The 18,765-nt window shown below is 33.3% G+C and overlaps 1 protein-coding gene across 2 annotated transcripts; it reads left to right on the top strand.

Annotated features, from left to right (window-relative positions):
- Positions 1-876: 876 nt before the first annotated feature.
- On the top strand, positions 877-17,855 carry LOC128161214 (uncharacterized). 2 transcript variants are annotated; one of them, XM_052824441.1, is made up of 5 exons: positions 895-1,129; positions 5,208-5,249; positions 10,177-10,270; positions 15,730-15,851; positions 16,290-17,855. In XM_052824441.1, exons 1-5 carry the CDS (start codon positions 1,078-1,080, stop codon positions 16,553-16,555), a joined length of 576 nt encoding a protein of 191 aa, XP_052680401.1. In that variant the 5' UTR covers positions 895-1,077; the 3' UTR covers positions 16,556-17,855. The 2 variants fall into 2 exon arrangements, with proteins under 2 accessions (XP_052680402.1, XP_052680401.1); XM_052824442.1 differs by lacking the exon at positions 5,208-5,249 and having other exon boundaries at positions 877-1,129.
- Positions 17,856-18,765: the final 910 nt, after the last annotated feature.

Raw genomic sequence — 18,765 nt, 5'->3', positions numbered from 1 at the left:
GAGCTGTCCATTCTGTGGGTTGTCTATTCCGTGACTTGTCCTTTCTATGAGCTGTCCATTCTGTGGGTTGTCTATTCCATGACTTGTTCTTTCTGTGAGCTGTCCATTCTGTGAATTGTCTATTCCATGACTTGTCGTTTCTATGAGCTGTCTATTCTGTGCGTTGTCTATTCCGTGACTTGTCCTTTCTATGAGCTGTCCATTCTGTGGGTTGTCTATTCCATGACTTTTCCTTTCTATGAGCTGTCCATTCTGCGGGTTGTCTATTCCATGACTTGACCTTTCTATGAGCTGTCCATTCTGTGCGTTGTCGCATCGATGATGTATTTCGACGAGTTGTCTTTCGATGAGATGTGATAGACCCCAAAAACGGGGAACATTCTCTGTGTATCTCACATAAAATCTATATACATGTACATCCCTTTGTAAAATGTTTTGGTATTTATAAAAGATGCAGTATTACAATACATCATCATATTATGTAATTTTCTTTGTATCAAATTTACATAAATGGCGTGTCTTCCATTTACGATTTACAGTCTATCGATTTGGAGATTTGATGATACATTTATAGCGAGTTTCCCCATTTATTATTGAAATGTAGTTTCACATTTAGTAAATATCGACAATCAGTATATATAATTATCTTTAAATTTTGTATCCGCGTTCAAACTAATCAGATTTAAAAAATCCCTTTTATGGTCTCTCGATTACATGAAGACGACAAAGCGAACCTTTAACTCAGATAAAAAAAATTATACAATTAATGATTCTTTTAACAATATTTTTAGAATTTTCAAAACAAGTTCTTAGCAACAAAATCCGTGTTATGGAATCGGCCTTTGTCAATTGAAATGTTCGGAGCAATTCTACACGTTTCTCTTTATGTGCCGTCCCAGGAAGTTTAAATTTTTCTATTGACAAACTCGTCACGGATGGATGCACCCATGTAAACAGTTCGTCCCGTGGTGCCGTAATGTTTACGAAATACACACAATGCCACAACGTTTGAAAGAGAGAAAGGGGTGAAATACACAACGATAAATTCGGAAATCCCCTCGCAGTGGAATTTTAAACATGGCCCGGTCGTTCCATGTCCTCACAGTTCTGACCTTTCAGTGTGTTCTTGGTAAGTACACGTACTTTTCATTATTCAGAAGGAAAGCCATTATTACTTTTTTTCGACCTGTGACGAAATATAGGTTCAAACTAAGGGTCAATTTCAGTTTCGATTTCCTCTTCAGGCTCTTGGACATCTGCTGATACTCTTTTTAATGTCATTACAAGTCTGTAATATCAGTCTAAAAATAAGATTGAATTGTGTAATCGCCATTTTTTGAAAGGCAGAATTTATTTGAGAGGCAAAAACATTAAACACCAAAATAGTTAAATGGAAATGGTAGACATACATGTAGTTAGCAATGATAAAAAAAATGTATTTACACGTTTCTACATGATTTTTTATCGCATTTCAAGAGATGAACTATAAGTATACAGTTTGGCTATATTGATTCTGTTTACGTGAAATGTATTTTGCAAATGAAAACTTCGCGTGCATGTCTCCTTTACCACCACCACCACCTAATGCTGTCTATGTCCTCACCACCACCACCATAAATGCTGTCTATGTCTCCACCACCATAAATGCTGTCTATGTCCCTACCACCATAAATGATGTCTATGTCCCCACCACCATAAATGCTGTCTATGTCCCCACCACCATAAATGCTGCCTATGTCCCCACCACCATAAATGCTGTCTATGTCCCCACCGCCACCATACATCACCCAATGCTGCCTATGTCCCTACCACTACCATACACCGCCATCAATTCTGTGTAGGCCTTCACCACCGTACACCACCATTATGTATGCTTCCACCACCAACACCAGTAATGCTCTCTATGCCCCCCTATCACCACCAACACTATCAATGTTGTCTACGTTCCCATCACCATCACATTTCTGTTTATGCCCCCACACCACCATCAATGCTGTCTGTGCCTCCATCACAACCATTAAATGATATGTCTGCCCTCCACCACCACCACCACCACCACCATCAATGTTGTCTAATCCCCCTTCCCACTACCACCACTACTACCCCCCCCCCCCTCCATTGGCCATCACCCCCCACCCTCTCCACTTTCTCTTTCATAGACGAACTTCAACACCATACGACTAACACTGTTCATATAATGATTTAGTTAAGGCGGGTAGCTTAGATCATTTAATTCAACAAGATGTGAAATCATGACTTTTCAATCGATGTGGAGTTTTCAATTTTTCCTCTTGTACAGGTTGGGACCACTCTCCCAAATGGGATATAATAGCCCGTTTTGGATATAATAGCCCAAATGGGATATAAATTTTAAGTGCAAAAAATATTTTTTTTTATTTTAAAATTTTTGAAATAATTCCGCATTAATGTGAATAAAATGCAACAACTTTTGGTTAAGAAGTTTTTCTATATTTCTATAGTTTGTAAGATTGATCCCCAAGAAGTTTTGGATAAACTGAGGGATCAATCTCAGTAATAGTACAGCTACAGAAAAAGTTGTTTACCAAAAGTTGTTGTATTTCATCTATTCTAATGCGGATTTATATCAAAAATTTCAAAATCAATTTTCTTTATTTTTTGCACTTAAAATTTATATCCCATTTGGGCTATTATATCCCAAACGGGCTATTATATCCCATTTGGGAGAGTGGTCCCAACCTGTTGTATGCGACGTGACTACGATCGTATTCCTCGATAGTAGCATAATATGAATTAATTATCAAGATACTTCAATCAAGAGAGCTACCTGGAAATTGATGTTATATGTCGGAGTAACGCACAGGGTGTTATAGATTTTTGAACTGTGGAGAGAGAGAGAGAGAGAGAGAGAGAGAGAGAGAGAGAGAGAGAGAGAGAGATTTTACGTCGTTATTTAAATTATTTCGTTGTTGAATTCACATAAAATTGCTTCATTTTATACAGCCGTTCTTCAAATTGCATCATTTTTTAAAATAACAGTTTTTCACGCTTTCGTAATATCGGGGCAGCTTACACAATTTTTTATCCATTTCCCTCCTGTTGCACTCTTATTTTTTTAAAGTATTTTAAAGTATTTACATTCAACACCTTTAGACCGTGACACTCCCGGAGACAGCATTTTATACATATTTTACCTATCTTATTGGAAACACCGTTTTCTGTAATTTAAATATAGAATATACCATTTCTACGCAGTCCATTCTAATGTTGTTTCCTTTAAAACGCCTGTAATTCTGAGTAAGACTAGTTCATCTCTCAGATTTCTCTTTCATTTATCATATTTCACTTATCACTAATGACCGACCCAGTATGAATGCTAAAGTAAAAATAAACAGTCGAAAATCGTTTAAAGAGACAAAGACACAGCTTGGTCCCGGAATTTTCGAACATTTTTTTTTATTCACGATGTCTAGAATGATTGATATGGGTATTTCTTTTAAAGGCTTCATTAAAATCTGGAATTCAAATTCCGAGTACAGAGTTAAGAATTACTTTGTTTTGTAAACAAGCTCGAGTCCTGTTATTTAAGTTCCAATCAAATCTTGATTCTCATTTTTTGTTGATGATATACTTTATGAATACATTGAAACAGTTTTGCTTTAATTGCCACGAATCATTCTTTAAAGGGGCATGGTCACGATTTGGGTCAAAAATTATTTTTTCGATTTTAATGTTTAAAATGCTTCAGTAAGGCATGCGCATTTTTAATAGGCAACCAAAATTTGAGTGTCATTTGAAGAGTTATAAGCTTACAATTCTTCGCAATGTAAACAAAGACTTTGTTTACATTTTGAATGTTGATGTGCAAATTCCAGTTTTAGACCTAAAATGAATGTTTTAATCGTTAGGAACTGTTTATTTATGCTTAAAATGAATAATAAGATAGACAAACCTGCTTGAAATTTTTTTTATTGGTATATTGAACCTATGTACACAAAAACAGGGCACGAGCCTTGTTTACATGACGAAGAATTATGAGAGCTGTATCTTGCTTAAAACTCAACGACTGGCACCCAAATTTCATTTGATCATTAGAAAATGCATTCCTAAAGCATTGCAAATAATAAAAACAGAAAAATGAAATTTGACCAAAATCGTGACCATTTCCTTTTAAGAGGCTATTATAGTTTCTTTACATTGCATTTATAACCAAAACCAGCAATGTTTACCATAGCAAATTTATGAGCTCTGATCTCCACGTTCATATGTTGGTCAATTATTTAAAATGCCTAAGCTAATCATTTTATGTATAAAGAATAAAAAAGAGTGAATTTTGATCTCAAATCTTGTTTAGGTCCCTTAAAAATAAGGGTAAACACTAGTTACTCTTGGTGCACTCTTTAAAATGATATGATTAAATTTATTTACAATCCGTGCACACAGCTGAAGACAATATATACAATGCACATTCAACAAGTGTTATCGTTTTACAAAGTAGAGGGGGGGGGGGCTGATTCATCTTTTATCATTTTAAAAATAATCTAAAACTTCTTGTTAAAAAAGAACACTTTTTTTCTATTATAGTGTGTAACATCAAAGAGTTGTCTGGGTGGGCGTGATGGCTATACCCCCGCGTGATCACGTACCGGGCACGGAAAGATGAAATCAAATACGAGCCTCGAAAAAATATTTAATGATGAAGTAATTATGCTTGGTCACATTACTGGTCCACTTGCACAATTCAATTATATATTGACCTAAAAAAAAATTGAGTCAGTATGCTAAAAATGTCGGTCAAATAGATTTATTTAGGTGGATGATTTTTTTCGTCAAAATAAAACTGACACGCGATATGTATATATTTGGTGTAAAGCGCTATCTCCTTTTTTCTTTATTGTAGATATAACAAATAATTTCTTTTTTCTTTCTTTCTCTTTTTTTTTTAAATTCCTGATAATCTTTAAGTTTTAACTGTGATACAACAGTATGCTGAATATGATCGCAATGTTAAGGCTCTTGGCAAATACATAGCGTTGATCTTTGGTTATAATGTCGTCTACAAAGTTAAGTCTAGTTGTATTCAATCTTTCACGATGGTTTTCATTTAGCCTATTTTTTTTAATCTTACAAAACCGACCATACTATATTACAATACGCACCCCAAATAAAACATGATATTTAATTTTTTATGATATGATATTGAATAAAGTTTTTTTCTGTCTTTTCAGGATATGGTGCTGGTTGTAAAGAGACTGATGTAAACTGCACAGGTATATTTAAGGATCGAATATGATAGCTACCGCGAAATGATTCAAATATAAACAGCTTTGGGACGGTTAATGTTTTATGACCATATATTTACATTTTCCAGTGTCTTTGCCTGTGATAACACTACGTATCGATTTTGTACTATATAATCCATAACTTTAAATGAAGCCAAATTGAGGCGCCAGCGGGTTTGCTTATTTATTTTTAAATATTTAATCGTATGATGGTTTAAAATTATATAAATATAAGTAATAAGGAATCAATTATTCCTTATATCTATCATAAAGCCCTTCGGGCTTTATTGGATTTGATCACGCCCCGGCCAAAATTATCACCTCATAATACTCAAAGCCAGACGTTTTATATTTTTCTCGTGCATTATAGAAAATATTTACGTTTTTTGACTGTGATAACTTCACTAATCAATTTTGAAGCGTATAGCCCAATAATTTTATAAAAGAGGAGCGACAAAAAGAATGGCGTGTCTTATAGTATAACCGGAAAACAGTATTGGCTGCGCCGCGTAGAAATACGTAGCATATGCTAAATGAAAACAACGTTGTTGTTTTTTTTAATGCTGTTTTAAAGTGTAGAAATGGGAAATAATATAAGTAGTAAGGAATCATTCTTTGAATATTATGAGGTGATAATTTCGATCGGAACGTGGTCATATCTATATATCATAAAGCCCTTCGAGCTTTATTGGATTCGACCACCCCCGACCAAAAATATCACCTCATAATACTCAAAGAATAATTCCAGATTCCTAAAAAATATACCTTCTAGTATGTATTATCAGGTAGAGGATAGATATTTTTTACGAAAAAAAAAAAATGTATAATGTCAGGTGCTTGTGTCTACAACCTTTTCTGATCACCTGTTATCCATCTGTAGACGTTTCACATTAGTTTACTTTATTTGTAGAACAACTGAGCCAACCAAAGATGGTACAAAACAGCCTAATAGGATTGGGTTGGGGAGGGGGGGGGGGCATTCTAAAGTGGTAAAAAGGGCCAAACCATATTCAAAAGAGAAATAATCAAGATTGTAAAATTGGGGCCTGATTCTTTTTTTAAAAAAAACTTCTCAAGAACCCCTGCATCAGAAACATACTAACTTTTTTTTCAGTTAGACAGTTTTAGGAATATCTTAGGAAGACCATTTCTAAAGAATTACATTATTACAATTTGTGATATTAGCATGCAAACATCCTCATAACCCAGGAGGGGCTCAAACTTCAACATGAAAGTTTACATGGAAAATAACTGAGAAAACAAAATAAGTAAATTGCTACAATAAAATTTAAATTGTTGAAATCGCGACTCCTGTATCAAATTTTTGTACATAAAAATTCGTTTCAAAACACCAACTTAAAAGTAAGCCACTATGACCTACATTCCAACTTTTAAAGCTATTAAATTTTTTTTAGAAATCCTTTTAACCTAATGTTCATTTTGAACGCCCTACAGCTTCTCGGACCAAAAACAGTATTTACACCTTTTTTAATTTAATAAGTATTTTATTCAAGTATATAAATACATTGAATTGGATTGAACAGCAGGCACAATGCCTATTTATGTTCTCTCCTGTAGTCAAGGTATAATATGAGTAATTATATAATTATATATAATATATATATATACATATATATTGCCATGGAATTTTGTATAATAGATTAATATTGTAAATAGTATTGGAAGGAGGTACAGTGCAAAAAAATAAACAAAACAAATAGCTCATGATAGGAAAATGAAAATAAAAAAAATAGAAAAATAATGGTTAATTGCTAAGGTTGGAAATAAAAAAGTATATGTAATGTAGGGAAAAAATCAGAAAGAAAAGAAAAAACATGTAATAAAAACAAAACAAAAATTAATAACAGAGTAGAAAAAATGGAAAGTTTGGGGGGATGGGGTGGGAGGGGGAGGGGGAGAACAAATAAGCAATAAAAAATGAAAAGAAAGGAGTGTAAGGAAAGTCAGTGGTACCCATTTTGATACAGATACATTTTTTATACAATGTGTACATTTTTACCTATGCATTTACCTAAATCTGTTTGTACTTTTTATGTAAAAATGAATTTTATCAAATAATAGTAGGTTATTTTGAAATGTTAGTTTATCACTTCCAAAAAGTAGATTCTTAATTGTGATTGGTATGGAATTGTCGTTCATATAATCAAATAGAGATTTTCTTTGGGAGGCATATGATGGACAGTGTAAGAAATAATGTTTAGAGTCTTCCACTTCAAGAAAGCACTTCTGACATAGTGGAGAAGCAATAAGGTGGTGTGAATAAAGGTCAGCATTTAAGTTACTACTGTTATTTCTCAACTGACAATGCCAAATATTTTCTAATCTTTTGCCATGGTTAAATAATTTATGCATATACAGTTTTTTACTATTAATATTTTTGAGGCTGTTCTTAAATGCTGAAACTGTAGTTATATTTTTTGTATTTTGAGGTAGATTGTTCCATAATATAATTGTAGATGGTATAAAACTATTGAAGTAAGATGTTGTTCTTGCAACAGGTGTGCGATAGATGAAATTGTTTCGAAGATTGTAGGTATTATGTGGGGGGAAACATTCACCAACAATATTAGATAAGTATTCAGGGGTATAATTGTTTAATATTTTGAACAATAATATTAATTTATGGTTACTTCTACGTTTCTTAAGTGTTTCCCAGCCTAATTTACACCTTTAAGGGGTAAAGATGAGCCTATCAAAGAAAAGGTTCCAACGACATATTAATTAATAATATTTTAAAGTTAATCGTAGTTATGAGCCTGTACGGTCTGTAAAAGTTAGAATGTTGGTCACAGTAGCTAGTCTTACTTTTATGTTAACTTGTTCACTGTAAGACCCTGAGACTCAATATAATGCATCAACTGACAAAGTTTGTTGAAATTTGTCTTAGAAATAAATCTAAAATACATGTAATTTGAAAATGAAAAGACGCAGAATTCAAATGTATTTCACCGTGATCTACTTTTGTTCAGTACATCTTTATGTCATTATATGCATCAACTATAATAACAAACCGGTGGGGTAAAAGAAAGTGTAAAGAAAGGATGAACTTAATCAATCAAGAATTTTATTAAAGATAAATATGGATAATACTATGTTTAAATAAGATGCGGTGACATGATACGATTTTTCATCCGATTTTCAATCGACTTGCTCAGGTAAACCGTTTGGAGCACAGGGACGTGAATTTTTATCAATCAGTCGATTAATAAGTCATAAATCAAAAAATTCTACCCCTTCTATATATAAATGTATTTAAATGGATTGATAAAAATTCAGGTACCTGTGTTTGAAGTCTATTGATGAGGTGGTTACCGAAACGATTTTAAAACAATCAATTTCATTGCAACGTTTCAATTTATGCTTGTTGTACAGGTAAAGTCAACGAGTTGTGTAATTTAAAATCTCGGATTACTTTATTTTTTAAATCTACCTGCCCCTTTCGTATAGAATTCAGTTGCCGACGCTTTGACATTGTTTTTTTTTTTACATTTCGGAGAAAAGAACATCAGGAAAATTGAATTTTCTATACCGGTTATTCCTTCCTCGTTTATAAAGCCTTAACATTTTTTTAAAATTTGTTACATAATTTATGTAGAACTTTGGTTTTCTTGGTATTCATATCTATGTCATGTTGTAAATTTTGAATATACTCAGTGGGTGTACATGTAAATACAAAATTTACAACGTGATAACTTTCAGGTTGTATATTTTGTATTAAAACCCATTCAGTAATTTAACGAGGACGGGTCTAATTTCTTCTGCCCTAGATTTTTTAATGAAATTTTTTACAGGAATTTCTATTGATATAATTATTATTTTAAGATGAAAAATTAAGACTTTTACCACACCGTTTGTTTACGGGGTCACCTCAAAGTTTATTAATTTTTAACATAGGACCCTATGGGATTTTGCTTGAAATGTATCAATTTTGCACATTTTTTACATTTTTTTAAAACTTCTGCCCTAGGGATTTCTTTTTCTGTTCTACATATTAAAGTTATTGCTTAAAGGCATCAAATGGTCAAATAAAAAAAACCTTTTACCTCCTGGTTCGTTCCAGGGGTCTTATCAGAGTTGTTTTTTGTATGCCCAATTTCCCAGTTTGCCAGATAATGGCTATTTTTTATTTGACAAAGACGGAAATGGTGATCTTTATAGTATTATTAAAACATTCAGACACATTTAAGTAATAAATAAATATATAACATCACATATTAAGGGTCATTAATATAAAATACATGGTCACTGTCTTGAAATATATGAACTAAGCTATATTTAGGCGGGTTAAGAAAACATGACAGAGGGCTAAGCTTGCTGAACCCTCTTCACGTTTTTGACCCGAGCCCAAATATAGCTTATACTTCGAGACATTTATGTTTATTCCACAATATAATATCAATTTTACGCATCAAACGAGATATTTTAATCAATTTTCGCTGAATATCTGCCGTTGAAACTATCACGCCATGGCGTCAACAAAGTAAAAAGATGACGTCACAATACAAATGAAACGCTGCGCGAAAGCGTGCGTACTCGTTCTGTACTCGGCCTCGTTAATGTCAAAATTTACAACATGACACCTATATACGTTACAATAATTGAATCAGAATGATTATGCATGCGCGGATCTAGAGGGGGGGTCGGGGGGGGTCCCGACCCCCCCCCCCCCCCTGGAAAATGAAAATTTATTAAATTTACATAGTAAAATTATCGCGAAAATATGCCTCGGACCCCCCCTGGCAAACACAATTATCCTTCGGACCCCCCCCCCCCCCCTGGAAAAATTTTCTGGATCCGCGCATGATTATGTACATGCACATTGCTTATGTTGCTATCCATGATATTGTGTTCGTATGGATAAATCAATAAGAATTTATTTTTATTGGAATCGTAGATTCTACTGCAAACACAACTACAACGACACAGGTGGCTGCAAGGGCGACGGCGACGACACAGGTGGCTGATGATGAAAAGGGGAGTTTTTACTCGTAAGTAGAAGTAAAAGAGTAGCTAACATCATTCATACAAAATTAAGACACAATTGTTTACTAAATTATGATTTACACAGAAGAAATATTGTTAATTCTCCAATTTGCATACTAGTATGTGGAAAGAAAGAAGATGTATATCATTTTTTATTTACTATTTTCTAATGCAAGGAATACCTTATTTAATGGACTATTCCAAATACAAAATTTCGCATACTTTACTATGGGGTAATGACGTCTTAGATTATAAAACTAATGTTAGAATTTTCACAGCTGTGCAGAACTTTATAATCAATTCTCGCAGATTTATTTAAGTATACTATTTTGTTCTTTACCATTTTTTTTTCAATAAATATGTATATACCATGTTTTATGACAATTAATTGCAAATTATTTGTATTAGGGTGAGAACCTAGTAAGTTGCAAGAACTTGTGTTCGAACCTTTTGTATATTGTATATACAATAAAATATGTTCAAACCAAGTAGAAGTCATTACTTGCGTTTTCGGGCAATTTACTAGACTTCATATTGTACCCTTCGTTAATCCCCCGCCTTTTACTTTCTTTTTGAGATACATGTACATGTAAGGCCATCTTTAGAAAAATGTTTGTCCGATCGATCCACTCCTGATTTAGTGTTTAAAACATTGGATCAGTTTATAGGGAAATTATTTATTTCTCTAAGTTGCATGTGCGACAAGCAGGGACGTGTACACTAACGTTGGTACATACGTCCCTGCGACAAGTATAATTAAAGTGAAAAAAGAAAAGTGATTTACCAAAAAAAGAAAAAAAACTGGATTTAAAAAATATATGATTATAATGTTCGGATTTGATAATGAATATCTCTTTAGTACAATACAGTTTTAGTCAGTTGGTCGGAATAGGGCAAATATATATTTTTTATAATGTTTACCTGCGTAATACAAACTCTACAGATGTAACGTACGGCGGCGTGGAAGGGCCAGATGAAAAAATAAAAAATTCTTATTTGTTCGGACAAATAAGTTATTTGTTTGGACGAATTACGATTTGTTCGGACGAATAAGTTATTTGTTCGGACGAATTAGGATTTGGACGAATAAGTTATTTGTTCGGACGAATTAGGATTTGTTCGGACGAATTAGGATTTGTTCGGACTAATAAGTTATTTGTTCGGACGAATTACGATTTGTTCGGACGAATTAGATATTTGTTCGGACGAATTAGGATTTGTTCGGACGAATTAGGATTTGTTCGGACAAATAAGTTATTTGTTCGGACGAATTATGATTTGTTCGGACGAATTATGATTTGTTCGGACGAATTAGATATTTGTTCGGACAAATAACTTATTTGTTCGGACAAATAACTTATTTGTTCGGACAAATAACTTATTTGTTCGGACAAATAACTTATTTGTTCGGACGAATTAGGATTTGTTCGGACGAATAAGGATTTGTTCGGACGAATAAGCTATTAATAGTGGTACATGTATGAGAGAGAGAGAGAGAGAGAGAGAGAGAGAGAGAGAGAGATGTCATAATCATAGATACATAAATGTGAAAAGTCTAATCAGTTTACATGATCATGCGCGGATCCAGAAAAATTTACCGGGGTAGTGGTGGTGGTGGTGGTGGGGGGGGGGTCTGATAGATAGTTTTGTTTGCGGGGTGGGGGTGCATGGCCCCCCGACCACCCCGGCTCTAGATCCGCGTATAGATGTATGCCAACTGTAGATAGCGCAGGTTTTTTCTTAACTAACTATAAGTTTTATTTCGCGCAATACCAGAAGAAATGATTCCACTAGTCATAATTATATGATTCCGCAGGTGGATTTCGATTGTCAATGTTTATATTGAAAATGTAGTCATTCTCCTGTTTACTTGGAACACTGGACATACGAAATTATCTTTCGCCTTAACTTTATAAATATACATGTATACGATCAAAGTTAACTGATATACTTCGTGGAATTGTAATAATCGCACAGTTACTTAAGTGACTTATAAAACAAACTAATTTTTACTTATACTTTATAATATAAAGTCAGCAAAATATCCCAACATCCTAACTATAATGCAAAAAAGTAATTAAAATAGAATTTAATGATAAAAATACTTATTGTCCGTCAAATAGACCTCTGATGACGTATTTGCATGTTAAAATTATCATATGGCTTTGTAAAGTTTTCCTATGTTTGGAATCTGAGGAGCACAAATAAAAACATTATCAATAATCATAACTGATTGAATAATCATAACTGATTGAATCAAGTTATGGGAAAATTAAAATAATTAGACGATTTAAGGTGAAATAAAAGCTTACAAAACAATTGACAATTTTATACAATATTTTCAAAAGGTTGTATCTCACCTTAACTATTATTGAAAAATATTGTTTATGAATCATACTATCGTAAACATATGACGCCTATTTTCATCGGTCGAATGCGGCATCCAGGTTATTGGGAGTTGATTTTTAATCAACTCTCCTATGCAGTCACGCGGACAAACCGAAAGTGAAACAGTGTTTGGACCTCAGCACAAATCATTGCTCTTGACAAGACTTAGTTCTTCAAAATAATTGATGAATTCGATGTAATGTATGCTAAAGCATTGTTTTTCAAGGAAACTTATTTACAAATACCTTAAAAATAGTCAGATTTTAAATGGTACGAACAATTTAAATATTTTTTGTAGTCGTGTGTATTCCTACGCCAGAGTTCAATATAGTCTCGTTCAACTCGACGCTCGGCTGTCTCCGTAAACCCTTGTCGGAGATTTACGGTCTCTGCCGAGCGTTTGGTTGAACGAGACTAGAGTTCAATATAATTAAAAATAATTGCTTGGATCCATACAATTTTCGAGAAATATTTCTACCACTGATACATAGTTTGATTTAATTAATTTTATCTTTAAATATTATTTAACATGATTCATATGGAGGTTTCTCGACATTTTAGTCGAAAAAGTTCAAAAATTCGTATTATAAAAATTTGCGTAATTCAAATTAGAAACTACGTATACATGTACTTGTCATGCAAAATAACATATCATTGATTTTAAAATAAATAAACATCGACAAAATCAACTCCCGTCAGTTCTTCAGTACTTTGATTTATAGATAAAAACTGCATATGATGACGACTAACTTTGATTTTGTATCGACGATTTTTGATGCTATGTCTGATTTTAAAAATGAAATAGATTCAAAGTTGACTAATGAGACAACCATTAAGGTTAACATTAGTTTTAGACTATCGAAAACCCATGGCACCATGATAATATAACTCCAATCCTTTAGATAGATAGAGTTTGAAAATTGAGCTTGACAGCACAATATGTCAGATATTGCATACATGTCAGATACATGTCAGATAGTATACATGTAACACCTATGTCTATATTTTTAGCAATTTATCATTTGAAGGAAAGGGATGGCTTGACCCCCCCCCCCTTTCATCTACATCATTACCAGAGAAGATACATGTAGTCTAAATATACATGTAGTCTTTATATTATAAAGTATAAGTAAAAACTAGTTTGTTTTAGTCACTTAAGTAATTGTGCGATTATTACAATTCAACGAAGCATATCAGTTAACTTTAATCGTATACATGTATATGTATAAAGTTAAGGCGAAAGATAATTTCGTATTTCCAGTGTCCCAAGTAAACAGGAGAATGACTACATTTTCAATATAAACATCGACAATCGAAATCCACCTGCGGAATCATATAATTATGACTAGTGGAATCATTTCTTCTGGCATTGCGCGAAAAAAAAACTTATAGTTAGCAAAGAAAAAACCTGCGCTGCCTACAGTTGGCATACATCTATACGCGGATCTAGAGCCGGGGTGGTCGGGGGGCCATGCACCCCCACCCCGCAAACAAAACTATCTATCAGACCCCCCCCCCCCCCCACCACCACCACCACCACTACCCCGGTAAATTTTTCTGGATCCGCGCATGATCATGTAAACTGATTAGACTTTTCACATTTATGTATCTATTCTATGATTATGACATCTCTCTCTCTCTCTCTCTCTCTCTCTCTCTCTCTCTCTTTCTCTCTCATACATGTACCACTATTAATAGCTTATTCGTCCGAACAAATCCTTATTCGTCCGAACAAATCCTAATTCGTCCGAACAAATAAGTTATTTGTCCGAACAAATAAGTTATTTGTCCGAACAAATAAGTTATTTGTCCGAACAAATATCTAATTCGTCCGAACAAATCATAATTCGTCCGAACAAATCCTAAATCGTCCGAACAAATATCTAATTTGTCCGAACAAATCGTAATTCGTCCGAACAAATAACTTATTCGTCCGAACAAATCCTAATTCGTCCGAACAAATCGTAATTCGTCCGAACAAATAACTTATTCGTCCGAACAAATCCTAATTCGTCCGAACAAATAACTTATTCGTCCGAACAAATCATAATTCGTCCGAACAAATCCTAATTCGTCCGAACAAATATCTAATTCGTCCGAACAAATCGTAATTCGTCCGAACAAATAACTTATTCGTCCGAACAAATCCTAATTCGTCCGAACAAATAACTTATTTGTCCAAACAAATATCTAATTTGACCGAACAAATCGGAATTCGTCCGAACAAATAACTTATTCGTCCGAACAAATCCTAATTCGTCCGAACAAATCGGAATTCGTCCGAACAAATAACTTATTCGTCCGAACAAATCGTAATTCGTCCGAACAAATAACTTATTTGTCCGAACAAATAACTTATTTGTCCGAACAAATATCTAATTTGACCGAACAAATCCTAATTCGTCCGAACAAATAACTTATTCGTCCGAACAAATCCTAATTCGTCCGAACAAATCGGAATTCGTCCGAACAAATAACTTATTCGTCCGAACAAATCGTAATTCGTCCGAACAAATAACTTATTTGTCCGAACAAATAACTTATTTGTCCGAACAAATAAGAATTTTTTATTTTTTCATCTGGCCCTTCCACGCCGCCGTAGTAACGCAACAAAGCATCATTACGAAATATTATATATGTGGAAAACAAATCAAACTCCGCCTCTGTATAAAATCTGTACAGAATAATGGATAGAAAAATAGAGCACGTCATATATTAAAAATTTTGAGTATATACCAAAATGAAATTAATTTTAAAAAAAAACTTGCATTATAGCTTATACTCGAGGCATACTGTAAACCTGAAATTAAATGCGCATGCATTGAAATGTCTTTCCGATAGTTTGAGGGAGTTTATAACATAGATATGTCATTTCTCAATTGTATGTGGAACATATTTGCTCTGCAGGCAAAGTCATCTGACAAAAACCCCGCAAAAATAACTGCAATTTATGAATTGAAAATTTAGATAGAAATTTAAAATATTAAAGTGACGCAGCTTACCTGTTTTTTTTTTCTTTTTTTTTGTAAATGTTTGATTAAATAGTGTGTCACTTGCCTATTTGTTTTTTGCACAGAATTTGGTCTAACTACCAAGTGGCCTTTGGTTTTGCCGGTTTCTTGCTTCTCCTGTTTATCTTGTGTGTCGTTGTTGCCGTCAGGCGGAAGTCGAACATGAAACACCGAGCACGACAACGCGGTAAGTGTGGTTACTAATCATCAAAACTAGCCAGTTGTTTATTTGGTTTGATTTTTTCGGTTCCTATATGTTTTGGATGAGTTGGCAAGGATTGTTAAAGTTAATTTTTGGAATTGATTTGGGGAGGGGGCAAATTGTTTACGGATCCTTTTGCATGCATACATGTATGCAAAGCTTGCTCATAAATTGGCCATGGATTTTCTTATTTTGGTAAAAATTGCTTTCGTCTGGAATTTATCGAAGATGTGTAGTAATTGAATTAATGTATTCATGCAAGAGATATATAGATTATTCAATGTAATATGCGTCGGGCTAATATACTAAGTCTTTCCATTTTAAAATCAAAGTTACACGTTTAAACATTTTTAAAAAAAGCAAAATATCATGTAAAGTAGGAGGATTTCCATCATCAGTAATTGAATTTTTATCTATTAATAGAACGCCACTGTGGATTAATGACAGCGGCCATTTATGATATAATGTCACAAAGTCAACTGACGGGTGCAACAGATGCTACCGGAAGCGGAAGCTCCGCCATTGTTGTCGAACCGATAAAACCGCCCAGCTATGAGGAAATTAACAGGGAGGCCGCTGTGCCCCAGGATCCGCCGCCGAGCTACAGGGAAAGCATCACGGAGAGTTTCCGGGAATCTATGAAAGACTATCCCGAACACTACTGCCAAAGTGTCATCCGTAAATACTAACTAAAGTATACATGTACTTAGTTCGTAACAGAAAGAAAGTACTTGAGTACTTCATCATACTTCAAACTTTTTTTCAATGATTTGACGGCCGCTTTTAGTTAATTGTTTTGTGTTCTCTGTGACTTGATGATAAAACTATTTCGAGAAGAGAACAATATGGTAAATGACATTTTATACTTGAGTACTTCATCATACTTCAAACTTTTTTTCAATGATTTGTCGGCCGCTTTTAGTCAATTGTTTTGGTGTTCTCTGTGACTTGATGGTAAAACTATTTCGAGAAGAGAACGATATGGTAAATGATATTTTCGTTTCACGTTTTTTTTTACTGTTTTGGTGGCAAATTGTATGTTGTCATCTATAATTAATATTGTTCATGTTATTATTATTATATTTCTACGTATATGTGTTGATTTCTTTTAAACATATGAATCTTTGTGTTACATAATTATATAGATATTTTGTGCATGACACTTATAATACCGGTATATACATATCTGTATCCTTTACGTTAAAGGTTAAACCGTGCAATCATCACTGAACATCTGTCTGATCTACAGAAATATTTTGAAAGGTTTAACATGATTTATAAAAAAAAAAAACACTGATGATGTTTTTATGTGAAGCAGAGATTATGTGTTTCAATTTACATGAATGACACATTTAAATTATAGGTGATTCGTATAAAACATTGATAATGCATGTATGTGACTAGCTTTGGTGATACTTGTATTAGAGTACAAGATAACATCAGTGATGCGTATTTTATGAATCACGTGAAAAAGCATTGGTAATTATTGTAAAATGTGAATTTACATGTAAACATTTATCATGAATGTTTACGACCTGGTGTTCACGTTTGAGAAAAAAAATGGTTCAGAATAAGACAATTTTTTCTGTTCATATTGTATATATGTTTATTGTATATATATATCGTAATGTATGTTTTTATGCGCATTTCAATTTCTCTCATGTATATGTAAAATATTTATTCAGGAATGGTAACTTTTGTAATGAAAACTACCCCCCCTCCAATTAATTTAATCTTCCTTGTTTGTTGTTATTCTATGTCATTTCATCTGAATAATAATTCCAGTATATTAGCTTGTTATATATATACTCATGTCTCCTCTCCATTTTTATTAATATTGGTTTTTTTGTATGCGTTTTGTAAAGAATATACCGGTATCCAAAAAATATATAGTACTTATTTGTAAAGAACATAATATACCGGTATTCAAAAACTGTATGTACATATGTACATGTACAGATGAATACCCTTTAAAAAAAATTTAAATCATCTTTCTTGTTGTTTCATTTGAATCAAAAATTGAAGAAATGTTTTTATATTCAATATTTAACCATGTCACAATTGCGGTTGTTTAATACGTTTTAATTCACAATCGCATACCATCGCCAGTCCTTTCCGACAAGTCTTTTGCCGACCTCTACCGGAAAGGCCCGAGAAATTGCGACGCGCTTGAATCACTTACATGTACCTTCTTTAGAGAGATCATCAATGTACTAGTTAAAGGGGCATGGTCACGATTTTGATCAAATTCAATTTTACTTTTTTTTTTTATCATTATTGCTTTAGGAGTGCATTTCTGATGATCAAGTGAAATTTGAGAGTCAGCCGTAGAGTTATGAGCAAGATACATGGGTCACAACTCTTTGTCATGTAAACAAGGCTCGTGCCCTGTTTTTGTTTACATAGGGTCAATATACCAGTAAAAAGTATTTTTCAAACTGATTTGTCTATCTTCTTACTCTTTTTAAGCATAATTACATGTGAACAGTTTCAAACGTTTAACACATTCATTTTAAGTCTAAAAATGGAATTTTCACTTCAACATTCAAAATGTAAACTAAAGCTTTGTTGACATAACAAAGAATTGTACATGCTCTGTAACTCGCTTAAAACTCAACAAATGATGCTCAAATTTTTGTTGCCTATTAAAAATGCCTTACTGAGGCATTGTAAACATTAAAATCGGAAAAATAATTTTTGACTAAAATCTTGACCATACCCCTTTAAGTATTTCATTTGCTTGAAACCCCAGAAAATTTTTTATACAGTTTCCGTGGTTTACACTTACATATTAATTACATGTGTATTCATTAAATTACACTAAAATATTTTGATTCACATACATGTATAAAAGGACGTCTCATTCGTCCTACATATAGTTACATGCACAAAATCAGCA

This window comes from Crassostrea angulata, chromosome 8 (genome assembly GCF_025612915.1).
Source record: "Crassostrea angulata isolate pt1a10 chromosome 8, ASM2561291v2, whole genome shotgun sequence".
NCBI classification, from domain to species: Eukaryota; Metazoa; Mollusca; class Bivalvia; order Ostreida; family Ostreidae; genus Magallana; species Magallana angulata.
Note: the sequence above shows the minus strand (reverse complement) of the source record. Positions and strands in the feature narration are given on the sequence as shown.